Source organism: Pristiophorus japonicus, unplaced genomic scaffold (assembly GCF_044704955.1).
Source record: "Pristiophorus japonicus isolate sPriJap1 unplaced genomic scaffold, sPriJap1.hap1 HAP1_SCAFFOLD_61, whole genome shotgun sequence".
Taxonomy (NCBI): domain Eukaryota; kingdom Metazoa; phylum Chordata; class Chondrichthyes; family Pristiophoridae; genus Pristiophorus; species Pristiophorus japonicus.
The window spans coordinates 1,345,701-1,356,726 of NW_027254520.1; the positions used below are offsets into that span (position 1 = coordinate 1,345,701).

The 11,026-nt window shown below is 46.5% G+C and overlaps 1 protein-coding gene across 1 annotated transcript in view; it reads right to left on the bottom strand.

The window, feature by feature from the left end:
• Positions 1–7,522, bottom strand: part of LOC139255449 (zinc finger protein 239-like) — a gene marked incomplete at its 5' end in the record, with an annotated part of 44,546 nt that extends 37,024 nt beyond the window's left edge. Inside the window, one exon of the mRNA XM_070873929.1 lies at positions 7,406–7,522. Coding sequence (XP_070730030.1) covers positions 7,406–7,522 — 117 coding nt within the window. The remainder of the gene's footprint in view (positions 1–7,405) is intronic.
• Positions 7,523–11,026: the final 3,504 nt, after the last annotated feature.

The following is an 11,026-nucleotide window of genomic DNA, read 5'->3' on the forward strand; positions in this document are numbered from 1 at the left end:
ACATTTAGGGCCAGGGGCCCTTAGCTGCTGCTGGGGGCAGTGCAGCTGAAAGATTGAGTGACAATATACAGCACTGTTTCCTGACATAACATGTTAATGCACTAACACGTGAAAACCAGAGATTGGATCTCGTGTTTAGTAGTGAGCCTGACCTGGGATCAGGCCTCCGTGTGGGGAAAATCTGAGCAACACAGATCACATTATACCGTCCCGATTGGCCGGGAGAAACAAAGGGACTGAGACCCCGTGACACGGACCGCATTTCATGGCAAAATTCTCCAAACTGTCAGAGGATTGTAACAGGTAAATTGGTCAACCCTCCTCGGTGGTGATGTGACCGATGTTGGATATAAATGGAAAGGTTTTAAGAACAAGTTTAAAAATGTGGTAACAAACATAGTCAAAATCAAAAGATAGATATGTGGGAGGAAAAAGCCGAGGTGGCTGACTGGCTCTGTACAAAGATGTAAACAGAAAAGTTTTCACAAATTAAATACATTTCATACTTTAATCAATAGGGTGAATACAAGGTACAACTAAAGAAAACGAAAGCTGCTATTTGATCAGCAAAAAGTCTCTGGGTATAAAAAGATTGTAGACAACTGGCCGTCATGGGCAGAGCTTTTTCAGTTATGTGCTGAGTCCGAGAACTAGCAAAGTCGTTATTGGGCCACTGAAGGGTGTTCAAGGACAGGTTACACAGGACTCACTGATTATGGCGGGAACATTAGTAAGTATTTTGCATCAGTCTTCACACTTTAAATTCGTGCTCAAATATTAGAATTTAATAATACTAGTTTTATCAGTAACATTAACATAGATGAACATATTGTTTTAGAAAACATTCAGAACATAAAAAGAGATAGAGCAGCCGGACTGGAGGATATCAATCCAAGGGTCCTCCGGGAATTGGGACATGTGCTGTGTGAGGTTCCTCCGGGAGATGGGACATGTGCTGTGTGAGCCCCTCTGGGAGATGGGTCATGTGCTGTGCCAGGGTCCTGCGGATGATCGGACATGTGCTGTGTGAGGGCCCTCCGGGAGATGGGACATGTGCTGTGTGACGGTCCTGCGGGAGATGGGACATGTGCTGTGTGTGGGTCCTCCGGTAGATGGGACATGTGCTGTGTCAGCCCCTCTGGGAGATGGGACATGTGCTGCGTGAGACCCTCTGGGAGATGGGACATGTGCTGAGTGATGGTCCTCCGGGAGATGGGACATGTGCTGTGCAAGTGTTCTCCGCGAGATGGGACATGTGCTGTGTGAGGGTACTCCGGGAGATGGGACATGTGCTGAGTGATGGTCCTCCGGTAAATGGGACATGTGCTGTGCACGTGTTCTCCGCGAGATGGGACATGTGCTGTGTGAGCCCCTACAGGAGATGGGACATGTGCAGTGTGAGAGTCCTCCGGGAGATGGGACATGTGCTGTGTGAGGGTCCTCCGGGTGATGGGACATGTGCTGTATGACGGTCCTCCGGGAGGTGGGACATGTGCTGTGTGAGGGTCCTCCGGGAGATGGGACATGTGTTTTGAGAGTCACTCCGGGAGATGGGACAAGTGCTGTGTGAGGGTCCTCCGGGAGATGGGACATGTGCTGTGTGACGGTCCTCCTGGAGATGGACATGTGCTGTGTGAGGGTCCTCCGGGAGATGGGACATGTGCTGTGTGAGGGTCCTCCGGGAGATGGGACATGTGCTGTGTGAGCCCCTTCGGGAGATGGGACATGTGCTGTTTGAGGGTCCTCTGGGCGATGGGACTTGTGTTGTGCGAGCCCCTGGCATGTATGTTTAATAGCTCACTCTGAAATAGTTCCTACAGATTGGAATGAGGCTAATGAAGTCCCCATTTTAATAAAAATGTGACAAGGCAGACCCGGGTAACCACAGGCCCATCAGATTAATATCAGATATAGGTAAGATGATTGAAAGAATAATAAGGGATGCAATATATGAATACTTGGATAGGGAGGAACATGTTAGGGACACCACAACCCATTATAAATAGTTCTTGTCTCTCAACTCCAATTATAATTTTTGAAGAAGTACAAAGTTGGTGGATGAGGGAAGCGCAGTAGACATTGTCTACTTAGATTTCCAAAAACCTTTTGACAAGGTACCACACAAGAGGCTTCTCTATTAGATCGGAGCCTCTGGTACGGATAATATATTGAGCTGGATACTGAACTGGCTGCAGGATGCAGGTAAAGAGCAGTTATAGATGGATTTGGACCTGTTTGGAAATCGGTCACCAGTGATGTCCTGCAGTGATCAGTTTTGGTACCGTTGCTTTTCACTATTTTGATTTATGATATGGATTTTGGGTTTCGGGGCACAATTTGCAAATTTTGAAATTATACCAAGATCTGTGCGAGTGCTCGAACTGTAGAAGAGGCACGTCTGATTCAGGCAGATCTGAATGTGTTGGGACACTGGCCTCATGACTGTAAAATAATGTATAACTGAGAAAAGTTCAGTGTTATGCATATGGGCAGGGCAAATGCTCAACATTCATATACCCTCCAGGGAAAGGCATTAAAGATAGTGGAGATAGAAAGAGATTTAGACATTCTAATGAATACATCCTTGAAGGTACACGAGCAATGCAGTATAGCGACAGCTAAAGCAAATAGGGTGTTGGGGTGTATCCATAGGACAATTGAGTATAAGACGACGCATCCTGTTTTGTCTTTATACAAGACCTTAGTCAGGCCACACTTGGAATACTGTGTCCACCTCACATGGTGGGTGATATTGAGGTTGTGGAAAGGGTCACTAGACTAATTCCAAGTCTAAAGCATCTTAGTTACCAAGATAGGTTGAAAGAGTTGGGACTCTTTACCTTAGAGCAGTGCAGAATTAGGGCGATATGATTGAGGTTTATAAGATAATGAAGGTGAAAGAGAGTGTTCCATCTGACCGTTTATTTCAATTAAATAGGTTAGACAGCACCAGGAATACAAATTTCAGATGTACAAGGCTAGATCTAGGTTAGACATCAGGAGATGGTACTTTTCCCAGAGAACAGTCGACCTCTGGAAAAAGCTGCCCTCTCATGTGCTGGATGCAGACTCACTGAATTCCTTCAAGTAAAAGCTGGATTTGTTTCTGGCTGCGGCGGAGATTAACACTTACAGAAGGTCGGCACTGCAGGGCATTTAATGGCCAGAGTGATCTCCTGAACTAGTTTCGATCACTGAGATGGCTTGGAGAGGAATTTCATAGAATTTATTTTCCCAAATTGTCCTAGGTTTTTTTTTTTAAATTTGTATTTTTGCCTCTCCCAGGAAATCGCATGGATTCGGTTGGAGGGCAGTGGATACGCTGTGATATATCGCAATTGTGTGGGACAGGCTTGATGGACCAGATGGTCTTTACCTGTAGGTCATTTGTATTAAAACGTTTCCTCTACACTGTCCTGTCGAATACTACCAGAGCAGGGACAGCACTGATTAGATTCTGAGTAAAGCTCCCTCTGCACTATCTCATTAAACAAGCCCAGGGCAGGTACAGCACGGCTTTGACACAGATTAAATCTCAGGCCCCTAATTAGAGCCCACAGGTCCCGTGCTGACAGGCCCTGGTGAGAGGGGTCACTGGCCGCCATCTTGCACATGGCGGGATCAGGGCGCATGCGCGGCCATCTTGGTTTGGGAACAGAGAGTAGGCGGGGCTTCAGGGTGTCTGTTTCCAACTGGATCCCAGTGCCCGGGAGATGGAGCATCCTGGGCAGCACACTTTTCAACATCTTAAAATCAGAGACTGGTTACAACATGGAAGGAGGCCATTTGGCCCGTCGAGCCCATGCCGGCTATCTGCAAGAGCTTCTACTAATCCCACTCTCGCTACTCTGTTTTGACCCCTCATGATTTTGAACACCTCTGTCAAATCTCCTCTCAATCTTCTCTGTTCTGAAAACAACCCCAACTTCTCCAGACTATCCACGTAACTGAAGTCCCTCATTCCTGGAATCTTTCTGCACGCTTTAAAAAGGCCTTTGTATACTTACTAAAATGCGGAAGCCAGAATTGCTCCACCTCAGTCAACAATCTGCCCGCTAGAGTGGAACTAAACTACAGAACCAGTGGGAACCTGTTCAACCGTCGTCGTCTCGAGGCCATGTCCAAGATCACCCAATCTCTGTCATCGAGCTACCGTACGCGGACAAAACCTGCGTCTGCGAACATATAGAGGCTGAACTTCAAGTCATAATCAACGTATTTACTGAGGCGTACCAAAGCATGGGCCTAACACTAAACATCTGTCAGTCCGAGGTCCTCCACCAGCCTGTCCTCGCCACACAGAACTCCCTCCAGCCACCCCCCCATAGTCATCAAGCTCCATGGCACGGCCCTGGACAACGTGGACCATTTCTCATACCTCGGGAACCTCTTATCAACAAGACCAGACATTGACGACAAGATTCAACACCACCTCCAGTGCAGCCTTCGGCCGTGTGATGAAAAGAGTGTTTGAAGACCACGCCCTCAAATCTACCACTAAGCACATGGTCTCCAGGGCTGCAGTAATACCCACCCTCAGAGACATGGACTATGTACAGTAGACACCTCAAGTTGATGGAGGAATAACAACAACGAGGTCTCTGCAAGATTCTACAAATTCCCTGGGAGGACAGACACACCAACGATTGCGTCGTCAGCCAGGCCAACATCCCCAGCATTGAAGCACGGACCACATTTGAACATCTCCGCTGCACAGGCCACATTGTTCGCATGCCAGACACGCGATTCCCAAAGCAAGGACTCTACTCAGAACTTCTTCACAGCAAACGAGCCAAAGGTGTGGCAGAGGAAACGTTACAGGGACACCGTCAAAGCCTCCCTGATAAAGTACAACATCCGCACTGACACCTGGCAGTCCCTGGCTAAAGACCGCCCTAAGTGGAGGAAGTTCATCCGGGACGGCGCTGAGCACCTCGAGTCTCATCACCGAGAGCATGCAGAAATCAACCGCAGGCAGCGGAAAGAACATGCAGCAAACCAGTCTCACCCGCACCATCCCTCAACGGCTATCTGTCCCACCTGTAATCGGGACTGTGGCTCTCGTATTGGAATGTTCAGCCACCTCAGGACTCATTTTTAGAGTGGAAGCATGTCTTCCTCGAACCGAGGGAGTGCCTATGATGATGATGATGACCCGGAATTGGACACATGACTCCAGTTGAGGCCGAACCAGAGTTTTACGTGGGTTCAACAGAATATCCACAATTCTGTACTCTATACCTCTATTCATGAAGCCTAGGGTCCCGTTAGTTTGTGTAACCACTTTCTCAACCTGTGCTGCCAACTTCAGTGATTGGTGCACATATACTCCCAGGTCTCTCTGTTCACACGCCCCTTTACAATTGTACCCTTTAGTTTATATTTCCTCTCCTCTTTCTTCCTACCAAAATGTATCACTTTTGAACCTTTCTACGTTACGTTTCATCTGCCACATGTCTGCCCATTCCACCAGTCTGTCTGACTTTCTGAAGTCTATCACTACCTCATCACTGTTCACTGCACTTCCAAGTTTTGTGTGAGCTGTAGATTTGGAAATTGTGCCCTGTACACCCAAGTCTAGGTCATTAATATCGATCAAATAAGCAGGGGCCCCAATACCGACCCCTGGGGAACACCACTTCCTCCAGTCTGAAAAACAACCGTTCACCACTACTCTGTTTGTATCACTTAGCCACTTTCATATCCATGCTGCCACTGTCCCCGTTATTCCATGGGCTTCGATTTTGCTGGTATTGGTAACACGCCTGGAATCACTAAACACAAAACCCAGTCTGTTAATCACTTTCAGCTACTGGACTTAGCATGTGTCTCACAGCATCTCTTCTACCTTCAATATGTGAATAGAGCATCACGCCTGTAAACCTGGTTTAAGTTTATATCCACTCAGCAAATCTATTTAAGAAAAACATGTCGGCCATTGAGACACTGTTAAGGTACCAGTGTGCTGCTGGTTGCTTGGAATTCTGCCTTTGATTGGCTCCGTATTTTGGTCTTCGTATTTAAGGAAGGATATACCTGCATTGGAGGCAGTTCAGAGAATGTTCACGAGGTTGATTCTGGAGATGAGGGGATTTAATTATGAAGATAGCTTGAGTCGGCTGGGCCAAAACACGTTGGAGTTCAGAAGAATGAGAGATGATTTTATCGAAACATAAGATAATGAGTGGGTTCGAGAAGGTGGAGGCAGAGAGGATATTATCACTTACACGGGAAACTAAAACTAGGGGACATAGTCTTAGAATAAGGGGCCACCCAATTAAAACTGAGATGAGGAATTTATTTTCTGAGGGTTGTAAATCTGTGGAATTCTCTGCCTATGAGAGTTGTGGAGGCTGGGTCTTCGAATATATTTAAGGCGGAGATAGACAGATTTTTGAGTGATAAGAGAGTAAAGGGTTATGGGGAGTGGGCAGTGAAGTGGAATTGAGTCCATGATCAGATCAGCCATGATCTTATTGAATGGCGGGTCAGGCCCGAGGGGCCAAATGGCCTACTCTTGCTACTATTTCTTATGATCTAACTGAACATTTCTCCCAGTCTAACCTTGTCTGTAATGAAATATGTGCATTTTAATAAGCCTCAGGTCCTTGCTCATGTCTGCTGCAGATTCCAGAGTTGATTCCAGAGATGAGTTCATTGACTTATGGTTGAGCAGGTTGAGTAGGTTGGGCCTATACACATTGAAGTTGAGAAGAATGAGATCTAAGTGTGGCCCTGAAGGACTGTGTCCAGGCTGAAGTTCTGTTCCTCCTGTAAGATCCTCCCCACAGAATGTCCTTTCTCAGCTCCAGCCAGGTGATGCTAAACACGCAGGTGATCCACAGCAATGTGTTGAAAGCAAAATTAATTTATCTCTCTATATCCTAAATATTAAACTCCAGTCGATTTCAGGAGATATTACCATCAGTGTTACAGGAATTGTAAACCCCAACTGTCAGAAAGAACACGATTCAGTCCGGGATGTGATTAACAGCAGAATCCAACCCCTGCAGTCACTTGTGAACTCGCTGGTGTCTCAACAGGTTGCCTGACAGAGATAATCCTTTGCCACACTCAGAGCAGGTGAACGGCCTCTCCCCAGTGTGAACTCGCTGTGTGTTAGGAGGTTGGATGACCGCGTGAATCCCTTCCCACACTCAGAGCAGGTAAACCGTCTCTCCCCAGTGTGACCTCGCTGGTGTCTCAGCAGTTGGGATGATGTCGTCAATCCCTTCCCACATTCAGAGCAGGTGAACGGCCTCTCCCCGGTGTGAACTCGCTTGTGTCTCATCAGTTGCTCTTTGCTTTTAAAATTCTTCTCACAGTCAGAACATTTACAAGGTCTCTCCTCATTATGAACTCGCTGGTGTTGCAGCAGGTGGGATGACCGAGTGAATCCCTTCCCACACTCGGAGCAGATGAACGGTCTCTCCCCAGTGTGAACTCGCTGGTGTGTCAGCAGGTCGGATGATCGAATGAATCCCTTCCCACAGTTGGAGCAGGTGAACGGTCTCTCCCCAGTGTGAACTCACCGATGTGTTTCCAGCTGGGATGGGTAGTTGAAACGTTTCCCACAATCCCCACATTTACACGGTTTCTCCCCAGTGTGACTGCACTTGTGTCTCTCCAGGTTGGATGATCGGCTGAAGCCTTGTCCACACACAGAGCACGTGTACCGTTTCTCCCCGCTGTGACCGCTGCCTTCTGCTTCCATGTTCAAAAGCTGATCATATTCCAGTCATGATGTAGCGAGTGACTGTCAGATCTTGAGGTGATGTTTGGTTTGAGCTTCCAGTCTACAAATCCTCCCCTTGCAACACCCTATAAAGTGAATTTCAAACAGGAAATGGGAGTGAGAGAGAGAACCCACAAAAACACAAAGGCAGGTTGTGATATTGAGCTTAATGAATCTGGTCATTTGTGGGGCCGACACGCGAAAAAAGTGAACATGAAAGCTGCCGGATTTTCGTAAAAAAACACGTCTGGGTCACTGCTGTCCTTCGGTGAAGGGAACCCACCTCCCTCGACAGGCCCACATGGGAAATTGTTGGTCCCACTGCGCCCAGAAGTACTGGGTGTGAAACCCAGCAGCTTCTCCCCCACTCCATCCAGCTCAAACTGATGTAACAAACAAACCCAAACAGAAGGCTAGGGAGTAACATCCACATCCAGCGCCCACTCTGATACAGAGGGCTGGGCCTGCTGTATAAATGTAAGTTGTTTTTTTCCTGGTGTGTGGGAGGGGCTGGGCCCGGTGGCTCTGACTCAGGGCCAGAGAGCCGCACTCGGTGCTGCCCTAGGCCCAAGAGCCACGCTCGGTGCTACCCGGGGACTGAGAGCCACACTCGGTGCTGCCCGGGGCCCGAGAGCCACACTCGGTGCTGCCCGGGGCCGGAGTGCCGCACTCGGTGCTGCCCGGGGCCAGAGAGCCGCACTCGGTGCTACCCGGGGACTGAGAGCCGCACTCGGGGTTGCCCGGGGACTGAGAGCCATATTCGGTTATAAGGGAGGCAGACAAAAAGCACGAAACTGTGGACCAGTGTAGCCAAACATCTGTCGTTGGGAAAATTTTTAAAAGTTCATTCTTAAAGAAGCATTAGCACGAGTTTTGGAAAAACATAATTCGGTCAGGCAGAGGCAGCATGGATTTATGAAGGGGAAGTTAAGTTTAACAAATTTGCTATAATTGTTTGAGCATGCAACGAACATAGAAACATAGAAAAATAGGTGCAGGAGTAGGCCATTCGGCCCTTCGAGCCTGCACCACGATTCAATATCATGGCTGGTCATTCCTTCAGTATCCCTTTCCTGCTTCCTCTCCATACCTCTTGATCCCCTTAACTTTAAGAGCCATATCTAACTCCCTCTTGAATATATCCAGTGAACTGGCATCAAAGCTCTCTGCGGCAGGGAATTCCACAAGTTAACAACACTCTTGAGTGAAGAAGTTTCTCCTCATCTCAGTCCTAAATGGCCTACCACTTATCCTAAATGCAATGATTATTTTCATTTTTGGTGTTTTTGAAAACAGGTGGAAATACACAGCAAATCAAAACTTAAAAAAATTAGTGAAAATATGCAATAGTAGACAACTAAATCAGTTCTCTATTAGCCAATGGCATACATCATCAAAATCCTTCTCTGTTTGTACCATGTTGAAAAATAGTCTGAAATTAAATAATTTTATCCTCAAATATCAGTCTATTTTTAAACAGTATGCAAAATTTATAATTTTATCTCATCTCAAAATCACGAATCCATCATTCAGACCAGGCCTGGACATTTGGAAGAAATGCATTTTTTCCATTTGTGTCTTGCACAATACCAAACATTCAGGAATTCATTTTTCACATTTGGTCGGTCATTTTCTCCTCAACACTGTCAGAGGTGCTTTCGATGAATTATGTTCCACTTCACATCATGGGCCAGGGTGGATTAAGTGGGTGTGGTGTATTTGCACTTCCAGAAGGCATTTGACAAGGTGCCATATAAAAGGTTACTGCACAAGATAAAATTTCACGAGGCTGGCGGTAACATATTAGCATGGATAGAGAATTGGCTAACTGACAGACAACAGAGAGTCTAGGTAAATGGTTCATTCTCGGGTTGGCAATCAGTAATGCGTGGGGTGCCGCAGGCATCAGTGCTGGGAACTCAACTATTGACAATCTATATTAACAGCTTGGAAGAAGGGACCGAGGGGCCACTGTACAGCAAAATTCTAAAAGGACAAAGGCTGTTAAAAAAACAAGCCTGAAGGCTTTGTGTCTTAATGCAAGGTGTATCCGTAATAAAGTGTATGAATTAACTGTGCAAAAAGATGTTAACAGATATGATGTGATTGGGATTACAGAGACGTGGCTCCAGGATGATCAGGGCTGGGAACTCAACATTCATGGGTATGCAACATTCAGGAATGATAGAATGAAAGGAAAAGGAGGTGGGGTAGCATTGCTGGTTAAAGAAGAGATTAATGCAATAGTTAGGAAGGACATTAGCTCGGATGATGTGGAATCTAAATGGGTAGAGCTGCGGAACAGCAAAGGGCAAAAAACGTTAGTGGGTGTTGTGGACAGACCTCCAAACAGTAATAGTGATGTTGGGGAGGGCATCAAACAGGAAATTAGGGGTGCATGCAATAAAGCTTCAGCAGTAATAATGGGTGACTTTAAAATGCATATAGATTGGGCTAACCAAACTGGAAGCAATAAGGTCGAGGAGGATTTCCTGGAGTGCATAAGGGATGGTTTTCTAGACCAATATGTCGAGTAACCAACTAGGGGGAGGCCATATTAGACTGGGTATTGTGAAATGAGAGAGTATTAATTAGCAATCTCGTTTTGCGAGGGCCCTTGGGGAAGAGTGACCATAATATGGTGGAATTCTGCATTCGGATGGAGAATGAAACAGTAATTTCAGAGACCATGGTCCAGAACTTAAAGAAGGGTAACTTTGAAGATATGAGGCGTGAATTGGCTGGGATAGATTGGCGAATGATACATAAGGGGTTGACTGTGGATGGGCAATGGCAGACATTAAGAGACCGCATGCATGAACTACAATAATTGTACATTCCTGTCTGGCGTAAAAATAATATTAAAGGGAATGGTGGCTCAACCGTGGCTATCAAGGGAAATCAGGGAAAGTATTAAAGCCAAGGAAGTGGCATACAAATTGGCCAGAAATAGCAGTGACCCTGGGGACTGGGAGAAATTTAGAACACAGCAGAGGAGGTCAAAGGGTTTGATAAGGGCAGGGAAAATGGAGTACGAGAAGTATGCTTGCAGGGAACATTAAGACGGACTTGCAAAAGTTTCGTTAGATATGTAAAGAGAAAAAGGTTAGTAAAGACAAACGTAGGTCCCCTGCAGTCAGAATCAGGGGAAGTCATAATGGGGAACAAAGAAATGGCAGAACAATTGAACAAGTACTTTGGTTCGGTATTCATGAAGGAGGACACAAACAACCTTCCGGATATAAACGGGCTCAGAGGGTCTAGTAAGAAGATGGAACTGAGGGAAATCAT